Source organism: Medicago sativa, chromosome 4 (genome assembly GCF_051527215.1).
Source record: "Medicago sativa cultivar Bolivia chromosome 4, Bolivia_mono, whole genome shotgun sequence".
NCBI lineage: Eukaryota > Viridiplantae > Streptophyta > Magnoliopsida > Fabales > Fabaceae > Medicago > Medicago sativa.
In genome coordinates, this window is record NC_140752.1 from 91,842,680 (window position 1) to 91,866,647 (window position 23,968).

A 23,968-nucleotide genomic window follows, 5' to 3' on the forward strand; every position below is an offset into this window, starting at 1 on the left:
TCATAAACAAGGTGTTATCTAATTTAAATTTTCTATTTATCTATAGCCATTGAACAAGAGTACTATCTGCTTACTTTCAATTGCTTTCATATTTATTTTATTTTATGACCAAGCAAGTCCTATCAATTGGTATATAAAGACCATCCTTTGTGATCTTCCTCATCACCCTTTGCTTACTTTCCTTCCAATATTATTCCTCATAGATCAAAAACACTTTATCTTCTTTTCCATTTTAGATACATTTCCCCCAACTTTTCCTCCTCTATTTAAATACCACACCACCTAAATACACTTGCACTCTCAATATTGTTGATCGTAATTTCAACTTAATTATTTATATATTATCTCTATTATTAATTTCAACATGTCCGGGAATAAGAGAAACCAAACAAGTCCTGTAGGAAGTCCAACATCAGGAAACATCTCAGACAGTTCATCATCAAAAGAACAAGACAGGTTCCTACCAATTGCCAACGTGAGCCGTATAATGAAAAGAGCACTTCCAGCAAATGCTAAAATCTCAAAAGAAGCAAAGGAAACGGTTCAAGAATGTGTCTCTGAGTTCATAAGTTTCATTACTGGTGAAGCTTCTGATAAGTGCCAGAGAGAAAAGAGGAAAACAATTAATGGTGATGATCTTCTTTGGGCTATGACAACACTTGGTTTTGAAAACTATGTTGGTCCTTTGAAAGTTTATCTTAATAATTATAGGGAAATTGAAGGAGAAAAGAGTAATTCTAGTGCTACTAAACAAGATGATCAATATGATCATAATTCTTCTTCAATTGATGTTAATGATGTTGGTGGTGGATTTTATGCTCCAAAGAGGTTCCAAGAGATTAATGGAGGGATTGTGGATTATAGAGTAATTGGTAATAGTGATGAAACAGAACATGCAATTGGAAGTGGTAATAGAATCATGCCACCAAACCTACGTTACAGGGTTGAATGGTAGATAGATAGCAATGTGCAACAAGTTTGATTCCTTTCCCATTATCATGTATTATGTTTTAAATAATAGTATTTTATTGTAGTAACTCTGTTTGGTGATTGGCTAGATCGATCAGGGGACGATTTAATCAGTTTAATTACTTCAAATCTAATGATATATATTTTGGATTTACGTGTTAATTTTATTTGCTCAAGGAATATTTACATCTGTGAATATGATCATATACTAAATGATCAGCCATCAAAAATCTAAAAGGTAATGGGTGAGTTCATCCTTTTCATATTATTTGGTTAATAGCTTGCAATTATCGAGGATCAATTTTTGTTGGTGATTAGAAGCAAACATTTGCCACCAGGTGTTGAAGAGTTGGCAACATATTATCCATCAAGAAAAGAACGCGATTTTAATTATTGAAGGAGTATTTGATAAAAAAAAATATTGAAATAGTCTATTTAAAAGATAGTCTAACTCTGTGTGTGAAGAACGTCAAATGTCTTACCGTTAACTTGTAGTTTAAGAATGACTCGAGTTTTTTTTAGAGATATAACGTTTTTTAGAGTCAAACTTAAGAATGACTTAAGTTTAGTTTATAGAGATATAAGATATTTTAGAGGTGATATATGCATAGTTCAAGCTTAAGAATGACTCAATTTTTATAATAGAGATATAAAAGCATCTCCAATGAGGGTCCTTACTTAACAATGACCACTTCCCGTTAAGGACCTCCATTGGAGGAAGAAAAAAATGAATCCCTATTAAGCAAGGAGCCACTATATAAGGATTTTCTCTCTCTTGGCAACTAACTGGTCCCACGTTTAAAAAGAGTAATAAAATATGTACTACTTGGTTCCACTTGCAAAAGAAGTAGTAAATTATTTTGGCTTAATAGCAGTTTTAGCCCTATAACTTTCCCAAAGTTGCGATTTTGGCCTCCTAAGAAAAAAACTACAAAACCGCCCCCTAAGTTTTGCACTTGTGCCAGTTTTGGCCCCCAAGACCAATTTTGACTCGGTCTACGCTGATGTGGCACCCTAAGTGAGGTGCCACATGTTATTTTTTTTTACCTTGGGGGGCCAAAACTGCTACAGTTGCAAAACTTCGGGGGCAGTTTTGTAGTTTTTTTTCTTAGGGGGCCAAAATCGCAACTTCGTGAAAGTTAGGGGGCGAAAACAGCTATTAAGCCAATTGTTTTTGTTTGATGATGTAAAGTTAGTGGAACCTATTCAATTACTTTTCATTAGAGTCCTTGTTAGTGTATTGTCATTGAAGTCATTGAGTCCTTAATAGATGTTTTTATTAAAAAATTATAAATAAATGATGTGTACATGTGAGATCCATTTAAAGAGTTTTTACTAGTGGACTACCATTTAACATTTTTAGAGGTGATACATATGTATAATTCAAGTCTTTCCTAAAAAAAAAATGAATAATCCAAGTCTAACTAATAACGACTCAAGTTTAGTTTATATATAGATGATATAGATAAATTGTTATCATAATTGAATAAATTAAAAATTATTTTAAAATATTTTTTATATCATTTATATTTAAAACTAATTCAACCATTAATTTTGCTAAATACCGAAAACTCTATCCAATAAATAAAAAAAAAAAAAAAATCAATCTTATAACTTATTTGTTACCAACAATCCCTTATAAGTTAATCCGCTATCACCTAGTTTTGCGGCTATCGCCTATTTTTACTAAACAAATCTTTTGAGGTAGTATTTTAATTTGACAATTTCTACCCTACACTCGATAATTCAACATGCATACATTGGTATTTAAATTAATAGTTAAATGACTTTTTTAATTATTTTTTATTGTTAAAAATTATGATAAATAAATATTATTTATCGAAATTGTCAGCGGAATAAAATTTAATTTTTGATTCCTCATAGTGGTGAATGTTGAATATTTTTAACGATAAAATAAAAAAATAGTATAATGCATATAAACAATAAAATAAAATTTTTTCCTTTTGAAATGATCTTTTATTAAATACAAAACTCGATAAATAGTTATTTGATTTATACAAATGATCATTTTTTTTTTTTTGGTGTCTGGAGTTAGAATCATTGCATATATTATGCATTGTCCTTACCAATTTAGATAGGCCTACAGAATAAATGATCATTAACTTATGAATAAAGTTCACAGATTCATTCTTTTTGTTTTTCACGACTTTAAATTTGTATTTTTTTTTATGGTGGCCGAGGTTCAAACCCCGACCTTGCATATTTTATACATTGTCCATACCAACTGAGCTAAGATCACGGTAACTTTAAATTTGTATTTTATCGATATACTTTGTTAATTTAAATAAATGAAAAACATTTATTTTTGTCAAAAAAATACCTAAACATTTAAATTTCTGATTGTACCGTATAAACTATTGATTTGTTACTTTATTTGTTTTACTAAAATGTAATTCGTTAATTAAAAACACAAATTCTCAACACAAATGAGTGGCGGGTTTCATGGCAAAGTTGAGTGTAAAAGGTGTGGCACATCACATTCCCGCTGTTTCAGCTTCAAAACCCTAGAGACACATGATGTCTTCTTCTTCGAAGAAACCGAAACTTGAGATCATCACAACAAACCCTAATTGGCTTGAACTTCCTAAAGACATAACATCAAACATTCTCAAAAGGCTCGGTGCTGTTGAAATTCTTACAAATGCACGCAATGTGTGTCCTTATTGGTGGAACATTTGCAAAGATCCTTTCATGTGGCGTGAAATTCAAATGGGAACTTTTCATCTTTACTTTCAATATGCTAATGCTGATGCTCCTGATCTTGATTATTTGGTCAAGCTTTGTCAATATGCTGTTGATCTAAGTGCTGGTCATTTAGAAAAAATTGATATTTATAGATTTGGTTCTGATCATCTTCTCCAATACATTGCTGATAGGTAGGTAACCCGTTGTTTTCAACAATTATTGTTTCAATGTATATAACATGTTTTGTGTATTGCATAATGTACTTGTCTAATTTGATATGCATACTTTGGTTTGTACTTTGATATGGATTTTTGTCGGATTCAATTTTTTGTTTTTTACGTCATTTGGAATGTTATGCTTTTTGATCATTCTATGTGTTTTCTTTAGTTGTTGTTAATAGCTTTGCCACCAACTCTTCTATGAATTGCATCTTAAGGTGAGTACCATCTTAAACATTTTGGAGACTATGTTTTAATTTTGAGCCCTCAAAATTTTGAACACCGAAATTGGCATATGCAAAAATTTGGACCCTTAAACACTTTTGAGACACTCAAAACTTGGGATTTATTGGCATAATTAAGTTTAGAATTTCAGATTTGATTAAAATTTGGCCCCTTGAACACTTTCATTTAATGTTTTTGGAGGAATTTGAACCCTCAAAAGTTTGAGGCCCTGCACAATAGCCCAGCTTGCATAGGGGGATAGTTGAACCTGCCTAAGGTCCTAGATTTTAATTAAACATTGGGGGGTCCTTTTAGTTTGTTTGATTCTTCCTAATTATAGTGCTCGAGTTGTATATGAGATGAGTACCCCTTGCACTTTTATTTCTAATTGAAACTCTTCTTTGTTGTTTCTAAAATTTTAATCTGGATGTGTTTGAAATGTAGAACTCGAAATGTTTGTATTTTTACTTATAGTGTCATGTATCATACTTTTAATGTGTTCTTCTTGGTCCCTTCGACGTTTAATTTTCACAGGGCAGGTAACTTGAGGCATATACAACTTGCTTCATGCATGAGAGTTTCAGATGAAGGATGGTGTGAAGCTGCAAAGAAATTTCCCCTGTTAGAGGAGATTGACATTTCACACGGCTTCCAAACTAAGATATCTCTTGAAGCTATTGGCCAAAATTGTCCGTTGTTGAAATCACTAGTATATAATGGGATGTCCTATGGAGGCCGCAGCAAGTGTGATGAGGCATTTATTATTGCAAAGACAATGCCTGGGCTACGCCATCTTGATATTCACAAAAACCCTCTCACTGATGATGGGTTGCTGGCTATTCTTGATGGATGCCCTCTTCTTGAATCTCTTAACATTGTAGGATGTTATAATCTGGATTTCGATGGAAGCTTGTGGGAAAGATTGCATAATCAGATCAAAGATTTACATATTAGGGAGTACAATCCAGGCCCTTATTATCATAGTTTTGAACCGGTGTGTGTATATGCAGATTCAAGTGGAATTTCTTATTATGAAATTGTTGAGAAGTTTGTTGATCCCGAGTTCAAGGACGAGGATTCTGATGCTTAATTTGGACCGGATGTTTAAGTGACGAAATGAGGAAGCGAAGTCTTAAAAGTAATGAACAAGTTATTATTTTCTTTTTGGCATGTCTTCCATTTTCAAGTGGAAATTTCAAATGCTAATATCCTTGAAGAAACTTGGATGTTAATGTTGTTTTAAAGGATTTTTGTGGAAGACATTGCCAGCTTGTACGCAGGCATATATGGCTTGCATGTTTTTGGTCAATGGTTTATTGACATGCTTTATTAATATTGAAGTTTCTTTTTCTTTTTCATTTACCAAACGATTCTGAAAGTGGTGTTTCATTTTACCTCTCTTTGAAAAAGACTAATGTTTAGTTTTACCAAAATTTCTCAATGAAACTAAGCATGATTTGCTCACTACTATTGTAGTGTGTTTAGTTTATATTTTCCTCGGCAGATCAAAACCAATTTACCAGTTTGAGAAAGTTCCCGGAAGTAAGGAAAATTATTGACTGTCTGAGATAATTTTTTTCTATTTAGTTGTTGCATGGAATTTCAGGTTTCCATTGGATCATATTAGACAGGAAACTGCCGAGACGGATATGATTTGCCAGTTGGAAATATTCTGTTTTTTCTGTTTGTTTTCTGACAGCAAAGACGAACATTCATAGATTTGAAGAAAGGTTGTTACAAATGATAAGAGGAATGGTATTAGGTACAAATTCTAGACAGGGCCGGCCTTGAGGGGGTGCAAACAGCTCAACCTAGCTGGGCCTCCCTCAAGGATGGGCCTCCAAAAAAAAATTTGTACCCGGTAGTATACTATCCAGTAGTATACTATCCTGCAATAAAGGGGATGCAAACAGCGCATGGCTTTTGATTGTTTTGTGCAGGTTTAATTTTCCTCTTGCTTTTGGTGTTAGGTGGGGATTCCTCATGTATACGGTAATTATTTTCACCTATGGGTGTACCGCATATATACGGCACGTTGTATATATCTTTTAAAAAATATAAATAGAGCATTGCTCTTTTAAAAAAAATACGTTTTGATTTTATCACTGGCCTCTTTTCATTCCCAGAGCCGAGCCTCCGAATTCTCAGGGACGGAAGATACAAGCCAATCCATTAGTTGCTGTATTATTACATCCATCTACTGACATGAACTCTGCTAACATTGTTGTTACAAAAGGCCTGAAATTTAAATTTTTGAATACATAATGATTTCTTCCTTTCCAAATCTTTCACAAAGTGAACCAGAAAATCTATTTGATCTTTTTTTCCGTGGGATCCAGATTGGCAACATTCGGTTGTTAATTAGTCCTCCCTCTCAGTTTCTTTTTAATCGCTAATTTTTAGGAAAAATTGCTCTTATTTGTGTCTTTGTCTTCAAACTTTAAGATAACATCAATTATTTATACAGAAGAGGAAGGGAGATTAGTTGGGAGGAGAACGCTTAGGAAGAAGCTTATTATATATAGGTCTATTTCAGTATGTAATGTCTCCTTTATCTTTGTGTTGAAATTATACTACACAAATAATATAGATACTATTATTTATGTATATATAACCTTCAAAATCAGAATGTAAATACTATATGTTGCTGGTGGCTTGTGCAAGTTTAGGACCCTGAATGTTACTTTCATATCATCGGATCAGGTCAACATACAATTATTATTATCTTGTGCTTTTGATTTCTGTTATTGTAGAGGTCGAAAATGCATTGATCAAACAAATCCCACACCAAATTCGACTTTGGTTCGTTAGAAACTAGAACAGGCAACGCAGGCAATTGAAGAGGTCTTACTCTTACATAGGTTTAGACTATAGACTATGTATCTTTATTATTCACTATCTATGTACTGTTGGTATTGATCATTTTGATCATGGGTACGTAATACTGATACATATATAAGTAGGAGTAGAGTGCTAAAGTACGGAATACATTTTGATTTTGATGTTGAGAAGTTTGTTGATCCTGAGTTTGAGGATGAAGGGCATGGTTTACTTCTTTCTCTGCTGAGTGAAACTCTATGAAACTTGTGGTGGTGGTGCGACGGTGGTCCGACCATCCGCATCACCTCGCGTCAGTACAGGAGGCCTAGTCTTGTTTTCTCAGCGTCGGAACAGGGGTAAGATCGCGTCGGATCAGGTGGCCGGATCTTGTGTTTGTGGAGGTGCGACGGTGGTCCTCTCGATGCGCCTCTCTTCTGCGATTTTCTTGGGTTTCTGCTGCTCCGGTGGTCGTTGGCTTTGGTGTGGTCTGTTCAGGCGCTGTTGTGGCGCAGATCCGCCGTTTTGGTTTTGCTCAGATCCGACGCAGGTCTGTTCTTCACTTAGGTTTGTGGTTGTTGCTGCTTCCTTTGTGTTGCTCTTCCTCTTTCTTGGTGTTTGAACAGATTTTCGTTCTTTGTTTCGTTGTTGTGTTCGTGTTTGTGGGGTTCGGCCGCCTGTTTTCGTGGTCTTGTTGTGTCGTGGTGATTAGGTGTTCCGGCGTGGGTGGTGTTCTATCGTGTCGTGGGGCTGCAGTGTTGTTGTTGGTGTTCTAGCGGTGTTAGCCTTGCCGGAGGTGGTGGTGTGTGTTCCTCCAGTCCTCGCCGGAGTTGAGCTACCGTCGGATCTGTTATAGGCTGTCTGTTTCCTTTGTGTTGTGTGTCGTCCGTTTTCTTTGTTTTGTGTGTCGTGGGTGTGTCCTCACCGGATTTAGATCTGTTGTTATATCGGTGGTGGCGATTTGTTCCGTCTCTCTTTTTCTTTGTTTGTTCCTGTTGCCGATTGTTTGTGTTGTTTTGGTGATCCCTTGCTTTTCTGGATGTTACTCGAAAGGGTTTGGTGTGTAGACGCTCCGTGTTGGCAGTAGGAGTCATTCATGCACCTTCAGTTTTGTTGTAAGGGGTTGGTCGTCGTTGTTGTGTTGTTCGTTTGTTTGGGTTTTTTGTTTTTGTTCTGTGTTTCTTTTGTGGAGAGGGGCTTGTGCCTTTTCCGCGCTGGTTTTGGTTACTGTTCCTTCTTTCTGGTCGTCCAAGCTTCTGTGCGTTTTCCCAACCTCCACCTCGTCGTCGGTCTTTGGTCGGTGGCGTCCCTTAGGTCTGCAAAGGGTCGTGCAGTTGTGGTGGGTCCAGTCTCTGGATGATTTGAGATTTTTCTCCTCTGCGAAGATAGAGGGTTCAGTTGTCCTGAGGGTGGCGTTGATAAGGTGTTCGGGGCTGTGCTTTTGGTGTTGCGTTAGTGGCTTGTTTTGGTATGTTTTGATTCGAGTTGTTTTGATTTGTGCTGTTGTTCCATCTGTTCTCCGTCTTCGAATTTGGCATCGGGTTTTTGGTGGGCCGAGTTTGGACAGGTTCAGGTGTTTACTCAGGTGGGTCGTGAGTTGAGGGGTGCCTTTTGATTTGTGTCGGGAGTCTGGTGGGCCGATCGCTTTTGATTCGAGATCGGGAGCTGGTTTCTTTGACGCAGGTTCTTTTAGGCTTGTTGATGTCTCCTCCGGCTTATCGGATGTTGAGTGGTGGGCGTTTCTGATCGGTTGAAGCAACATATCGTAGTCGGCTGCTTTTTTTGCTCGCTGTTGGTAGTATTGGAAAATTGATTGTTATTGATTTTTCAATGGGTGTTTTGGTGTATTTTTATTTTCTTTTTGGTGTATTACTTGGGATTTAATCCCTTTTTATATATAATATATTTTGCCATTAAAAAAAAAAAAGTTAGTTCATACTATTATCCATCTACTGAAGTGAAACTTTGAGTTTGTGGTTAACTCACACTGTTGTTCTTTTTAGTTTGTGCTTCACTTCTTTCTCTGTTGAAATGAAACTCTGTATTTGTAGTTAATTTACACTGTTATCCATCTACTGTTGCTTAATTAGTTCTTTGATAAACCATTTGTTCATTTAGTCTTTACAAATTTATTTTGATCTCATTGTGCGTTCTTGTTGGCTTCCAAGTGTGAAATAAGTGATAATTTTTGGGTTGAATTATTTAGTAACTAATCAAATTGAAGAAATCCATTTGAAATTTATTTACTACTGTGAAATAAGTGTGCAATGAATCCTTCTAAATATTCATTTGATTATTCAAGTTAATAATGAGTATGTTTTTATGGGTTCCACTTTGGTGCCAATAATGGCACCAATGGCACCATCTAATTTCATCTCCACCACACACACACACATCACACACACATCCCCACGCGGACCCACACACATCAACGGCCAGGATCTCTGCTATGGCACCAATGGCACCATTTTTAAGTCACTGAAGTATTTCCCTGTTTTTATAGGTATTTATAGGGAGGATTCCTTCTAAATGATTCAATACAGTTAGTTAGGACTCTACAATTTCTAACTAATTCTAACTGCACAACCTTCTCTTACATATGTCATATGTGGTATAAACCCCAATAACGTAACCTTTTTTCTATTTGTTTAAAGGGAAATGTTAAAGAGTGCCTTTGGGACATTGGATAAAGAAACAAAAATAAAAAGGGTCTTGCTAACAAGTGCCCTAAGGACATTGTTTAAGGAACTACAAAAGGAAATTATGTCTTGAAAATACAAGTCAAACACTTGTTAAAGTTATAATCGTACAATTTTCAATGCAAAAGTTGCTACTTTTAGATGCTTAAACAATTCCCTTAGGGCACTTGTTAGCATTTTTCAAATAAAAATTATGTGTTGGAAAGTGATGAAATGTGGTCAAGTCAACTTGTAAAAAGTTTACAAATTGTTGTTTCCAAGGTAAAACTACTAATTTTGGTTACCTTAACTAGTGTCATAAGGACACTTGTTAACAAGACCTTATTTAAATAGCATGATGTCATTTTGGTTTGGTTGATGAAGGTTGTACCTCTAAGCGTTTGAATCGTATGTCAAGCCCCTGCAACAATCTTTCTCCTTGGTTAAAACACTACAGGCGTATTGTTTTATCTATGGAATTTTTTTCCTTGTAGTAGACTTTAAGGAAAATTGCAGTAAACTAATATTTTCTTTCAATGGAATTGTTATAAAATTAATCTGAAGTATTGCAAGATAGTGTACAGCATGGAAGAGTAGAGAGAAAAGGATAAAGGGAGAACAAGAGAGTATGTTGCATTATTTCACAAGTGTGTTCTTTACATTGAGATAGGACACAAATGTGGTAAGTTACAAGTACATGAAGAGTTATAAGACTAAGTGTCATTAACAATATATGGCATTAACTCTTAGGAGTTAAGGAACATAGAAAATCATATGGAATATGGACATCCACATCATATTAATATTATTCATAACATGAATATATTTATTTTCAATAGGATTTATAGTGTTATTATTTCCATCCATTTATTAGTATCAATAATTGATTTTTTCAGACAGGGCCAGCCTAATGTATTTCTAGGCTTAAACAAATCTTGAGTTGGGACTTTTTAAGTGTTTTGATTGAGAAACATATAAAATTAATAACGTTAAATGTGTAATTTATTTGAGGCATGTCGGACATTAAATATGAGTATCGCTCACAATCAAAGTTCAAACATTGATTCGTTGGATGGTGAGAGTCTAACTCCGACGGTTAGAATCGACCTCATTAATGCAAGAAATTTTTTAAACAAAAATTTAGTTTGACTAATAATATATGTTGAAAACAATACTTAATATAGACATTACTTATCGATTGTTAAACTTTGAAATAGAATAATAAAGTTGAATTCTAACACAAATTTAAATTACTATTGCATAATTTGGTTGCATACAATCTCTCTTACTATATTTCCAACAACTAACATCATATTATGAAGAAGAAAAAAAAAGAATTTAAGATACGTATAACCAATAAAATAGCTACCTTTGGAATCATACTTGTAACATAAACTACAAGTATACAACTCCTCTTTTAACTATCAACCAAGCTATACGCAAAAATGACGTCGAAAAATATATTTAAAACGAAAACGTTTTGGAGATCTAATATGAGACCCAAAAAAATTTGGAGCCTAAAGTTCTTGCTTTAGTGGAAGCTCCCTTAGATGGCCCTGTTTTCTAGGGTGCAAGATGTACCAAGAGGATTTACTAAAACATATCTCAATGTGCCTTTATTAATTAGTTGGGTCCTAATGTGTCTTTATTAGCTAATTTGGATCTCAATACTTGTCTTTTATAAAGAGTTGTGTTATTTAAACATTCATATATGTGACAACTTTTGTGACAACCAAAATTTTACAAAGGAAATGATATATTGGCACAAAAACCAAAACAATAGAGAGAGAAAGTAAAAAGATAATGTGAGTATGAGAGAGAAAGTTATCACAAAAGTTGTCAAAAATAGCTGTTCAAATATCATTTCTCTTTATAAATGGATTTCCCTATGAAATTACTAACAAAAACATAGATTTATAGCGTGAGTGTATGTGGTGACCCAACTTGCACCACTTAAATACCAAAATATTTCATTCGATCAAGTAAATATTCTCTTTTTAGATTTATTGAATATCTTATGTATCGAGACGATTTACTCTTAAATTAAACTATATCTTGAGATTTTTATTATAGTAATAAAAAATTAAATATAGAAAGTTCAAAGGTTTCATCTAGAAGTAAAAAAGACCCTAAAAAGACCTAAAAACAAATTTTGGATATGGGAATTTGGATGCCTACCTTAAAAATGAATTAGGTTTTTATCCATACAATCATACACCCTAAAAATAAAACAATTATTTTTCATCTTATCGGTTTCTCACGCGTATTTTTTTTCCTTCCGTAAACACCCTTTGTTCGAATTATATAATCCGAAACAAATTATTAGGTATTTTTGGATTATATTATTTTTAAAGAAACAGGGATTTATATTATTTTAATGACATAATTATAAATGAAAAAAAAAACATAAAATAAATGTAAATATACAGAAAATTAAAGAGACAAAGATGATATGAATTCTCATTTTATTAATATATCATTGTAGATTTACAATAAAATTGAAGCTTAAAGCTTATTACATAAAATATTTAAACACCTAATGTTAATCTATTAAAAACCTAAAGCTAAACATGTGGTGCATGAAGATGGAAGGGGAAGTTGGAGGGGTGAGGAGAAAAAGATGGAGGGGGGAGGGGGGCTGGGGGTAAGGTTTGTTTCATGTCTAGGGCGAAAGAGACCTTGATGGTCAACCTTGCACCCAAGCAGACCAACCTCGCACTCAGACAGATCGCACTTCATTGCAACATGACACCATCCCCATTTATCGTTCATACAATCCCTGAATTTACAAAGTAGCCTTTTTGTATGAAAGGCCACGCCCTCGGGGTTGAAGGATCGTCTGGATGAAATCAATTGTTAAGTCAACCACGAAGACACAATGAGGGTGGATGGCGTTGAGTATTGACATCCATCGACCGACTCAGCTGAAACTGTGCGGTTCATCCGGATGAAGCTCAGGAACGACGACGACGTGAGAACCATGTTCTCGATATTTCATCAGTACAATACTAAAGGACTGATCGAGTTGGACGCTTCGTTGGTCAGATTTGTTGAAGAAATTCATAAAAGATTGATCCGGCCAGAAACTACGAAAAGATCAGGGCTCTGCTGGAGGAACCAGACGAAGAAATTAGTTTAGTTGATCCGTGATGTTTTATTTTATTACGTGTTTTATGTTGTTGAATCATGTCTCTGATGTATTTGAAATTGTTATATTTAATGTGCGTCGCTAAAATTAAATTCCTTGTGTTAAAATTCTCTTCATTGTACATTTCAGTTTGTGTAATGTTTTTGTGTTCGTTCATTACAAAAGAAGATAAATGTGTACACCAAAGGAACGCATAGAAAATATACGAAGATATATAGGGTGCAACTCAGGTACAGATTATATAATCTGAACCAGTTCAACACAAGTTTTTCATGTGGTTCATATTGTACCGATAATTTATGTGATCCACGACATATGGAAACTTCTATAAATAAGTGTGCTCGGTTCATTTGATGTAAAACAGAACAAAAAAACTATGAAAAATCTTCCGAAAGATATGAACACCAAAATGTTGCTATGAGCTAGATCTTGTTTCCTTGGCAATATAAATATGTCAGTTGGCAAGGCAACAAGATCTAACTCAAAACATTAATCCTCTTGAAACACTTGTCTTTCATCATTATGTTGCAGATCTGATTCCGAAGAGGTTCTTGTGAACTTGATAAAGTTTAAAAAAATATAGGTGTCTATATTAATATGAGTAAAATTATATAGTGAATTGGTAGTCCTCGTGGGCTTAACTCAGTTGGTTGGGACAATGTATAAAATATGCAAGGTTCGGGTCAAACCCCGGCCACTACCAAAAAAAAATATAGTGAATTGGTAAAAAAAAAAAAATAGAACACGAGCGGGTGCCGTGTTCAGGTCCGCCCATATAATTATGTAGCTCAAGCTGCTCAGAAATTTTCTACAAAATGGAAGCCAAAAACATGTCTCAATGATCTTTACCGCCTAGTTCACTTCTCTAAGACTTCTAAGCTATAAGTTTACATTGATGTCCCTATTTAGACAGTTGCATTGGTAAAGAAAATTTGATGGAGCACAGTTGCCTAGTAAACTTCATATAGAACAAAATACTAGCACAACAAGCCAGGAAAATGGCAATGGTTGTCTTGGAGCCAATCACAGAACCTCACGAGCCTTTCCGTAATACCTGTTTATGAATGGAGACTGCAAACGCAGAAGAAAAATATGTCATCAGTACACTGTGGGTGCAAGGAAAATTCATTCTGAACATAATCAACGGAAATTCAGAGAGTAAGTGTTGTAATAAACTCAATATCAGCGGTCATTCCGCCCTTGATATGGATATGTCCATCCCAAGGACTTTATAAGATAAGTTGAGGGATTCAATATTTTTTCATTGATATTTTCTTTGCTCTATATTGTTTGTGCTCGTAACTATTTGCAATCATCTCTTGATCCAGTGAATTTCTTCTACCAAATAGGAAAAGGTCAAGTGTTAGAATGCCCAAATACTAACCTTAACACCTGACACATCAGGCGCATCTGCGGGATAGAACATGTAAAATTTCATAGTATCAAATGCAACTTTAGTTTCCGAACTCATTTCAGCAAATGCCTTTTTTCCGCTCTTCCCTTGCCTACAAGAGAAAAGGAAGGTCAAAAAAAGCAGAAAGCAACATAATATGTGCAGTGCACCAACATCACAAAACACCAAAAATACCTCTATTGGCTTTCTTTGCTTCCCAAACCACTTCCCTGACAAGTTCCTAAAGAAAGAAAGAAAGAAAGAAAGAAAGAAAGAAAGAAAGAAAGAAAGAAAGAAAGGGATCAACCTAACTTGTTACTTATCTTATGTCTAACAGGAGGCCATTTAAGGTTCAGTCAACCACAATGATTGTAAAAATAACAGGCAGAATAGCATTAACTTCCTGCAGAATAATACGAAAAAATTCAGAAAAATGGCTATTATAAGCTGTAGAACGATAATAATCTCTCAACTGCAACACATCAGGAAGGTTTAATGACACCATAAAGTGAGTTCATTACCTCAAGTTCATCAAATTCACAGAAGACCTGCAACAAGCAATACATACATAAGTCACATAGAGAAAATCAAATCTGGAACTAACCTGTTACCTGTCCATCTTGTTGACAAGGGTTATTTGGAAAATTAGAAAAATGATTTACATAACCATGCTGTACGGAAAAATATCCCAAAAAACTCAAAGAATGTCAATCCTATTGGATAATTTCTAAATGATACTTACTGGCTTTGGCTCAACTGGATATATTATTGGAACATCAGTGCTCTGTTCAAATTCATCTTCCTTAAATGGCTGATAGAAAACTGTGAAAAGAATATAACTCATAAGCAATTATATTGATAATAATAAAAACATTGACCGATGAGGAACCATGCCTCGTACAAAATTCCCTATAATTGACGAATCAAATAATACTATGGTCCGCAACACTCCATCATAACCACTTTATTGAACTATGTATTCAAATTTTATTAACTTGATCCAGTGGTCAGCTGAAGCGTACGTATGCATGTGAGTAACTAAAATATTCTAAACCCAGAAAACTTATAGGGCAAGCAATACTATCCAACTTAAGGTGTTTCAAAGCAGACCTGTAACTGTCTAATGACAACACCTGCCAGTATGACGACGCCTGCCAGTAAGTCGGTAACTGTCTCCCAACACCCTTTTCAGAGAGGAGGATTTGTTTTGGAGAGTAGGCGTTGTAAGTTGTTGCTTCACTTAAATGTTACTCCAAACAGAGGTGGGAACGTATAGAGAATCAAAACCACGAAGCCAACATGACAAGCAAGCAAATGCCTCCAGAACTCGACTATAAATGTAATTATGCATCTCATACCAAGCTGATATAGTCATATGAAATTCATGATCCTATGTCAAACAAAAGGGGGCCCGATTCACCCATATATGTACAATCAACCAATATAGAGCTCTCATTCTTTCCATGCTCATTTGTTGTCTCTACAAACTATATCAGTATACTAGCAGAAATCCTAACTGGTTGGAGAAATATTCTTCTGTTTCAACAAAAGAACCTAAATTGTAGGACAAACATTCCATTGACTCGTAAAACGAAGTTCTGAAGCCAGTATACAAACTACTGGAATATACTTTGTTTATTTGAATTCTCTTTGTTTTGATGGTTTATCCAGCATTCCAGCCCATGACATTGATAATTGCCAAGTAACATCATGCATTGGTATTTCAGCACACATCTATGAAGCACGGACAATTCGCGTCGAAAGCATGTCCGGTGTTCACAACAATTTTGCTAATGTTTTTGCTTGAGTCCATTTTGTTTAGTTTATAGAAGGCCTAAGTCGGAAACCAGGCGGGCTCGGGTGAGCTTTTTAACCCATTAAAGTTGAACTGTATAATGTTTCTCATGTTGTAGCCTCGTGATGCGTAAATTTAATTTTATATTATCGCTCTTCATGATCAAATATTTTTCGAACCAAAACATAGTACAGATTGACTTAAAAAAAATGTAAAGTTTATAAGATTGATTTTGTTTGACAAAGACCAGAACAGGGATAGTACATCTCAATTGATTTACTTTACACAAACAGTACAACTTTGACAAATTTTACACAAATAATCTCAATTGAAATTTTTTTGTAGCTTCCATCAGGAAGAGGACAATTGATTACTATCTCCAAACAAACAAAAAAAAAAATGAAACTCATGTCACTAACAGCAGATAAAGATGTGAAGAAAGAAAATGAAAAGAAACTAAAATTTATTTTATCATAGATCAAAATCAAAACTGTCATACATTTAATTTAATTTGAAGGAAAAAATAATACTTTCATAGGAAAACTAAGACGAGCTATGAGCATTGTGAATTGCAGCTCAAGATGCTCAGAAATTCTCTAAAAAATGGAAGCCAGAAACACGTCTCAATTATCCTCACCACCTACTTCACTTATCTAGGATTTCTGAACTACAAGTTTACATTGTATGTCCCTTTTAGACAATTACATAGGTAAAGAAAATTTGATGGAGCACCAAGAGGTTGCCGGGTAAACTTCATATAGAACAAATACGGGCAAAACAAGCCAGGAAAATTGCAATTGTTGTCTTGGAGCTAATCAAAGAACCTCATGAGCCTTTCCGTAATACCTGTTTATGAATGGAGACTGCAAACACAGAAAAATATATTATCAGTAAACTGTAGGTGCAAGAAAAACTCAGCAGAACATAATCAACAGAAATTCAGGGAATAAGTGTAATAAACTCAATATCATCATCGGTCATCCTGCCCTGGATATGGATATGTCCATCTCAAACTTTAAGACATAAGTTGAGGGATTCAATATTTTTTCATTGATATTTTCTTTGTTCTATACTGTTTGTGCTCCTAACTATTTACAATCATCTCTTGATCAGTGAATTTCTTCTACCAAAAAGGAAAAGGTCACAGTTAGAATGCCCAAATACCAACCTTAACACCTGACACATCAGGTGCATCGGGAGATGGAACGGGATAGAACTTATAAAATCTCATTGTATCAAATGCAGCTTTAGTTTCCGCACTCATTTCAGCAATGGCTTTTTTCCGTGCTTCCCTTGCCTACAAGAGAAAAAGAAGGTTAAAAAAGCAGAAAGCGGCATAATATGTGCAGTGCACCAAGATCACAAATCACCAAAAGTACCTCTCTATTGGCTTTCTTTGCTTCCCGAACCTTTTCCCTGACAAATTCCTAAAGAAAGAAAGAAAGAGAGTGATCAACCTAACTTGTTACTTCAAAGTCAAGAAAAAAATGAATAACGAATCAACAAATATCTTTACTTACCTTGAAGGCATCTTTTTGGTCTTCTGCCAACTCTTCCCCCTCAATAAGTTTATCAGTAAACTCCTGCAGGATATTAAACAAACAAGTGTAAGAGACCTTTGACCATTATTAGTATATTTATCTGGTTGCCCCTAACTTTAACAATCTCTAGTAGAAGGACATGTAAGAGGAGAAACATTGAAACACATCAAGACAGTGACAAATAAAAGAATTTCCATTCCTACACCAGATAATTAAATATTTCCTAGAACTCAGTAACATAGCAACAGGCAGGCAATTAAAGTCAACAACAATGATTGTAAAAATAACATGCAGAATAGCATTAACTTCCTGCAGAATAACACCAAGATTCAGAAAAATGGCTATTATAAGCGGTAGAAGGATAATAATTATTAATTTCTAAACTGTAATATATCAGGAAGGTTTAACAACAGGACAAAGTGAATTCATTACCTCAAGTTCATCTAATTCCCAATCAAATTCACAGAAGACCTGCAACAAGCAATGCATAAGTGACAAAGAAAACAAAATATGGAACTACCCGTACTGTAAGAAAAAATATCCCAAACAACCCAAAGACTATCAATCGTAACGGATAAATTTTAAATCATAATTACCGGCTTTGGCTCAACTGGATATATTATCGGAACCTCCGTGCTTTGTTCAAATTCATCTTCCTTAAATGGCTGATAGAAATCTGTGGAAAGAATATCACTAATAAGCAACTATTTGATCAAAATAAATATATTAACTGATGATGAACCAGCATGCCTCATACAAAATTTGAACATATCCTGTGAGTAACATTCTAAAGCCCAAAAACTTACAGGGCAAGCAGTACTCATATTTCTTTAATCTATCCAACTTCAGGTGTTTCAAAGCAGACCTGTATCACATATTATAACAAAGTTAGGATAAAAGCATATTCACAAATTTGCTACATCAAGGACAACAGGTCAAAGAGTGTCTAGATAAAAACCTGTGCATGCTAACAACAAAAACTAAATAAACGGTATCAATTCGTAAAAATTCAAACTGCAAATACCAAATAAGTGGCTATATACTTTTACAATTGCTGGAATATTAACGTACTTTTACAATTGCTGAAATATTAAAGTGATAAACAATCATTTTTCTCAACATTCATTTTAAGCATCTATTATCCACGCTCATTTATTTAAAATGACCATATGTTCCACTTCCAAATGTTACTCTGAAGGAAACAAATAACTATCATATAAATGTTAGAGATCTTTAGAGATTGACTCTGTTTTTGCATCATGAATTGAAACCATGGTAAATGGAAATGCTTTCTGAAATTTACACAAGATACAGTATAGTTGCTATTTAACAAGTGCGTACTGGAGAGTAAAAATAGGGAGTCATGACTATTTGAAAAGTGAAAATGCCTCTTAGGAAGAACAGGTTTTCCTTAGAGATATACAGATGAAAGTTATTGACTTGACTACATATAAGTGATGGTATGCAATTACTTTCAAATCAGTTTTTACATATACCCAACACATGTATTATTATGCATTTCTTCTTTCCATACCTATCATCATAGCAGTATTTCAGGACTATAAAAATGCAATTGTTTCAAAATAATAATGATAGTTTTTGGGTACAGGCGGGAAAAGGGTATAATGCAGCTACCAACGCATGTTTAATAATTTAAGACAAAGATGAATAAAAATCAGACAAAAGTATACTAACATTATTGACAGTAAAGGAGTAAAAAACATACCTTCTTTGGGTGCAACGCAAGATGAATATTTGAGACTTCAGTCTATCAACTTGGCTATCTCTGTTGAAGACATAAATTAAATGAGGAAGTTGAGAGATTACTAAGGAATTTACCAAAGGAACCACTAAAAAATTTAAAACAATTTACCAAAGGAACAGCTAAAAATGAACTAATAAACAAATTAGGATGCATACCGCTGCTCCAGAGGAATGTACGGAACCCAGTCCATTTTCATTTGCTTCATAGGAATTATCTCTTCAGCCTCTCTCTGAACTGAGTTAATCCCAATTTTATCAGATGGTGGAAAAGGTGATACAACCTGTTACAGAAAGGAGTTGAAATAGTTTTAGAATTAAAATCACAATGAAAGAAAAATCAGCTCATCAAAGTTGAAAGGTTGATTAACCAAGTAAGTAAAACTGATATCTCTACACAACATCTTAACAACTAAGCATTTAGGATATGATTCCAAGTCTACACCAGATAAACAAGGTCCGGCAAGGAGATAAATACAAACTACAACAGAAGAAACGTATAACAAGTTATTACTAATGACAGTAACCAAAACTATTTTTCCTTTGGGTGGGGCCAGTTTAGTGGATCAAGCAATGTCGTGATCAGAGGAAACATATTTGGACCATGCATAATTGGAAGCTTAAATTGTCCAAATTTAATGAAAAAAATACTGTAATTAGTTTGGTCAACGCGTCTTCATGATACACAGGCAACCCAGTGTGAGAGCTTACCGCTACAACAACAGGTATGCAGACAACTTTGTTTTCCCCTTGATGCATGACCAGTTGAGCTGCAAACGACAACAGGAAGCATAAGAACTGTGTAAGATAAATATGACCAGATCGGGGGGTTGGCCACCAAGCAAATTAGTTGCCTGACCAACTCGCAAAATGATGAAACCATAAACTACTTACGCTCGGTGCAACCAAATAGGTAAACCTTCTTTCCATACAAGAGGCCACCCTCTTCGAATGCATTCTGAAACACAAACACACAAAAATCAGAATGTTATCAGCATTTCAATCAAATAAAGCTAGTAACGTCACTCAAACACGAGTCATCAACGAAAATCTAAGCGGCCTTAATACTCACTTCTAGGTTAGAGAAATTCCACTTGATTTGATACACAGCATCCAATTGGTCCCACTGATATTACAAAAAAAAAAAAAACAGTGAGCAAATAAAAACACAATAAATTTCAACTCAAAAAAAAAAATATATCAAATAAATTCAACAAACCTCAGTGCCAACAGGGAATGTTTCGAGCCACAAATCTTCCTGCAAAATTGAAATCAACAACAAGACAATAGAGATATCTCAGTTAGGTCTAATTTATTCAAACAATGCAAAAAACCTAATTAATGATATAAACGAAATCGCAAACATTAATTACCGTTTCTCCTTAATAATATTAATAAACAAAAACGATTAAGTTAAAAACTATAAACAAAAACGATTTTTCTTCAGCATTAAAAGCTACACGGTATGCACAACTAAATTAATCTAAAAACCAAATTCAAAATTAACACGAATTATAACAAAATTAAATTAAATAAAATAAAAACTCTGATAATAACATTAGCATCGTAAGTTTAAAGTAGAATAACGAACCAAATTACGCTTATCTTCGAAGTATTCAGGTTCGGATTGGGGTTTAGAGGTTTTGAGGCGTTTAGCTTTAGGTTTGGTGATTTTGTTTTCGTTTTCTTGAGACGAAGCAACAGGTTGGGAATCAGGTTGGGAATCTTCGGTGTGCTTGGTCTTTCTCTTAGCACCTTTCCTCATTGTGATGGTGTTTGCGTTCGAATTCGGAACAGTGAGACGAAGAGAGAGAGAAAGAAAAAGATAGGGTTTTGAAGGGGTGAATCGAAGGCGCTAGATCCGGATTCAAATCGATAAGAAGAGACACGCTCTTACATTTAAAAGGTATATTTATATATAAAATCAAGGCGTGGATATAACGCTTAATTTTTGGGTTTAAAAATCTCGTAAAAACAACGCTATCGGCTATATACCCTTTTTCTTTTTTTTTTTGACTCAAAACAACGCTATCCCTGGTTTTTAAATAACAACGGTTGGTTTAACAAAATTAATTATGTATTTATAAAAACTTAATTACAACTTCTGTCAAAAGAAAACTTAATTAAAATGTTTAATAGGATTCAACTTTCCACTAAAATGTTTGTATGATTTTCTTTCTATGAATCGTACTTGATACTTATGAGATGTGATTTGAAAATATAACCTTTTTAATATTTTCCATGGTGACTTCAATTTTGTATGAGGTGGGGGGTCGCAGTGGTTCTTCTTGGTGGTAGGAGATAGCCAAAATTAGAGATGGTCTAGGTGGTGCAGGAGGAGGTTGGTTTAAGGAGAGTGTATCTCAGTTGGTGGGCGATGGTGTTGACCCTTTCTTTTGGCATGATCCTTCGTTAGGTGGAGTGCCTTTGGGTGTGCGCTTTAGGCGCTTATTTGATCTCGCGGTTGATAAGTCTTGCACAGTTTTTCATATATCATCGCGTGGTTGGGAGGATGGAGGGGCGGGGTGGCGGTGGAGAAGGCGGTTGTGGGTGTGGGAGAAGGAAATGTTAGGGGAGTGTATCACTTTACTTCGTAGTGTTTCTTTGCAGTTTAATGTGATAGATACTTGGAGATGGCAGTTGGAGCCCTCGGCAGTTTATACGGTTAGTAGCGCCTACCAGCTATTAACTTCTCAGGACACCCCTCAGGTGGATCACGCAGAGGCTCTCGTTTGACATAAACATGTACCTATTAAATTTCAATCTTTGCTTGGAGAATGTTACGGAACCGGTTGCCTACAAGGTCGAACCTGGTGGATCGTGGTATTATTTTTGATGATGCGACGGGTTGCTTGAGAGGAGGCGGCCAGGGTCGTCTTAACAAATTTGTAGGCCCAGTTATAGTCTTTAAAGGGTGTAAAATAATTTAAATTTTGGGCCCCAAAAAACATTAAATAAGGCACTATAAAAAAATTGTGGTGAGGCTCGATCCCACAACCATCGAGCCTCACCACAACCACAACCATGCACCCAAGCTTATGATGTCACGCCACTAGAGCATGGTAATCAAATTGAAATTACTTCACTTTAATCATATATAAGTATAATATTAGCGCCTTGAATACCAAAAAAAATAAAAATAAATTGGCCCCAAATTTTTTTAGACCCGGTGACATAGCCCAGGCTCCACGGGTTATAAGTCGGCCATGCGGCGGTACCGAGACTTCTCATCATTTATTCATTACCTGTGACTTTTATGGCTCTTTGTGGCATAAGGTGCGGTCTTGGCTTGGTGTCTCAAAACCATACCATCTTAATGTTTCAAAGCACTTTTATCAGTTTACTCATTCAGCAGGTGGCTTGCGAGCAAGGCGCTCCGTTTTGCAGTTTGTTTGTTTGATTGCTTTGTGCGTGGATCATATGGAACGACCGTAATCAAAGATTGTTTAATAATATAGGAAGTTCCATAGATCCGTTGTTAGATAAAGTTAAGCATTACTCTCTTTGGTGGCTAAAAGCTCGTAATGCCACTTTCGTTTATGGTTATACCTCTTGGTGGTAAGATCCTCTGGTTTGTTTGAGAATTGACTAATAACAATGGCTAACTTTGTATCTTTGTAATTATTAGGGGTCTTTTTGGTACACCTTGTACTTTGAAGATTCCAAGCTTTGTTAATATATATTCCATTTTTTATTGTTTAAAAAAAAATTGTATGATTTTATAGAATACAACTTAGAAAAATATTTAAATTTATTTTTTTACTCAAACATTTCAAAAATATCAAACTCCAAAAAAACAAAAATTAACAGGCTAAATTAACCCACCGAAATATCAAACTCAAAATTACTTCATTATAATTACAGCAGTCTAAAAAACATGATCTTTTGGTGGTGGACGGGGTTTGAACCCTGGACCTTGCATATATTATGTATTAATAAACATGATCTAATATTGAACAAAAGTCATTAACTAAATTTCAACATCGACTTACACAAGCACATAAATTGAAAATACTAAATTGTATAAGAAACAACAACAACAACAACAAAATATATAATTATATTCCCCTAAAAACAATATACATTATTAATAGTAGCATACCGTTACTTCCAATTAGAGATGTGAAAAATGGGTCAGCCTATTTACTCAAATTTTAGATCAGACCATATACCTTAAAAAGGAACATTTTACCCTACAACCCTACATTTATACCCTCACCCCAACATTTTATACGAACTACATATTTTACCCTCTATATAAAGTTAAAACACTTATTTTTTTGTATTTGTCTCTTGCAACATATCCAACTTTCCTCCTTCATATACTAGAGAGCGAGTGAGCATGGAGATTCATACTGGAAAACATCAATTTACATTTTTTGGTTTGCTTGAATCAACCGAAAATATGGAGTTTTAATTCTCCAATTACATTTTGATAGCGAAATCATCAACGCCTCGCTTGGTGTTCAGATTTTGTGTTCAAAAGACTAAAAGATACATTTCTGGTTCAGATCTAGCGTTTGGAAAACACATAGACAACATTGTCAGTTCAGATTTCGCGTTTCGGAAAAGCTCATGGATATTGATTCAAGATCATATATATTTCTGGAATAATCATTTTCACATCTTCGGTTTATTAGAGGCATCAGAGATTCACTATTTCATTTTCATTCTTCAATAGCAACCATTGACATCGAAATAACACCTTCAAAATGAA

At 34.8% G+C, this 23,968-nt stretch overlaps 2 protein-coding genes, 1 long non-coding RNA gene and 1 pseudogene across 4 annotated transcripts; 2 read left to right on the forward strand and 2 right to left on the reverse strand.

Moving 5' to 3' along the window:
- The first annotated feature begins 58 nt into the window (after nt 1–58).
- LOC146933759 (nuclear transcription factor Y subunit B-3 pseudogene) lies at nt 59–1,131 on the forward strand (annotated as a pseudogene). The gene has a single exon (XR_015007556.1). The product of XR_015007556.1 is annotated as a nuclear transcription factor Y subunit B-3 pseudogene (transcript).
- A 2,364-nt stretch (nt 1,132–3,495) lies between these two features.
- LOC146933760 (putative F-box/LRR-repeat protein 9) lies at nt 3,496–5,607 on the forward strand. Its single transcript, XM_085705537.1, has 2 exons — nt 3,496–3,866; nt 4,653–5,607. Exons 1-2 carry the CDS (start codon nt 3,505–3,507, stop codon nt 5,206–5,208), a joined length of 918 nt encoding a protein of 305 aa, XP_085561663.1. The 5' UTR covers nt 3,496–3,504; the 3' UTR covers nt 5,209–5,607.
- Nucleotides 5,608–13,693: 8,086 nt separating this feature from the next.
- Nucleotides 13,694–14,464, reverse strand: LOC146933761 (uncharacterized). The gene is made up of 3 exons (XR_015007557.1): nt 14,350–14,464; nt 14,146–14,266; nt 13,694–13,832 (listed from the first exon to the last, which is right to left on the reverse strand). It is a non-coding gene; the product is annotated as an uncharacterized LOC146933761 (long non-coding RNA).
- A 1,931-nt stretch (nt 14,465–16,395) lies between these two features.
- LOC146933762 (myosin-H heavy protein) lies at nt 16,396–21,138 on the reverse strand. The gene is made up of 14 exons (XM_085705538.1): nt 20,843–21,138; nt 20,471–20,509; nt 20,324–20,377; nt 20,146–20,209; nt 19,963–20,021; nt 19,411–19,535; nt 19,217–19,276; nt 18,297–18,355; nt 18,087–18,166; nt 17,923–17,961; nt 17,470–17,532; nt 17,329–17,376; nt 17,118–17,246; nt 16,396–16,812 (listed from the first exon to the last, which is right to left on the reverse strand). Exons 1-14 carry the CDS (start codon nt 21,014–21,016, stop codon nt 16,765–16,767), a joined length of 1,041 nt encoding a protein of 346 aa, XP_085561664.1. The 5' UTR covers nt 21,017–21,138; the 3' UTR covers nt 16,396–16,764.
- Between the last annotated feature and the right edge of the window lie 2,830 nt (nt 21,139–23,968).

What these genes read in the sequence shown, in the direction of transcription:
- LOC146933762 (XM_085705538.1), bottom strand. Translation starts at nt 21,016, where the DNA reads ATGAGGAAAGGTGCTAAGAGAAAGACCAAGCACACCGAAGATTCCCAA. An exon ending in CATTCCCTGTTGGCACTGAG is followed by an intron (nt 20,378 to 20,470) that starts GTTTGTTGAATT and finishes TTGTAATATCAG; the next exon opens with TGGGACCAATTGGATGCTGT. An exon ending in TTGCGTTGCACCCAAAGAAG is followed by an intron (nt 18,356 to 19,216) that starts GTATGTTTTTTA and finishes TATGTGATACAG; the next exon opens with GTCTGCTTTGAAACACCTGA.
- LOC146933760 (XM_085705537.1), top strand. Translation starts at nt 3,505, where the DNA reads ATGATGTCTTCTTCTTCGAAGAAACCGAAACTTGAGATCATCACAACA. An exon ending in CTCCAATACATTGCTGATAG is followed by an intron (nt 3,867 to 4,652) that starts GTAGGTAACCCG and finishes TAATTTTCACAG; the next exon opens with GGCAGGTAACTTGAGGCATA.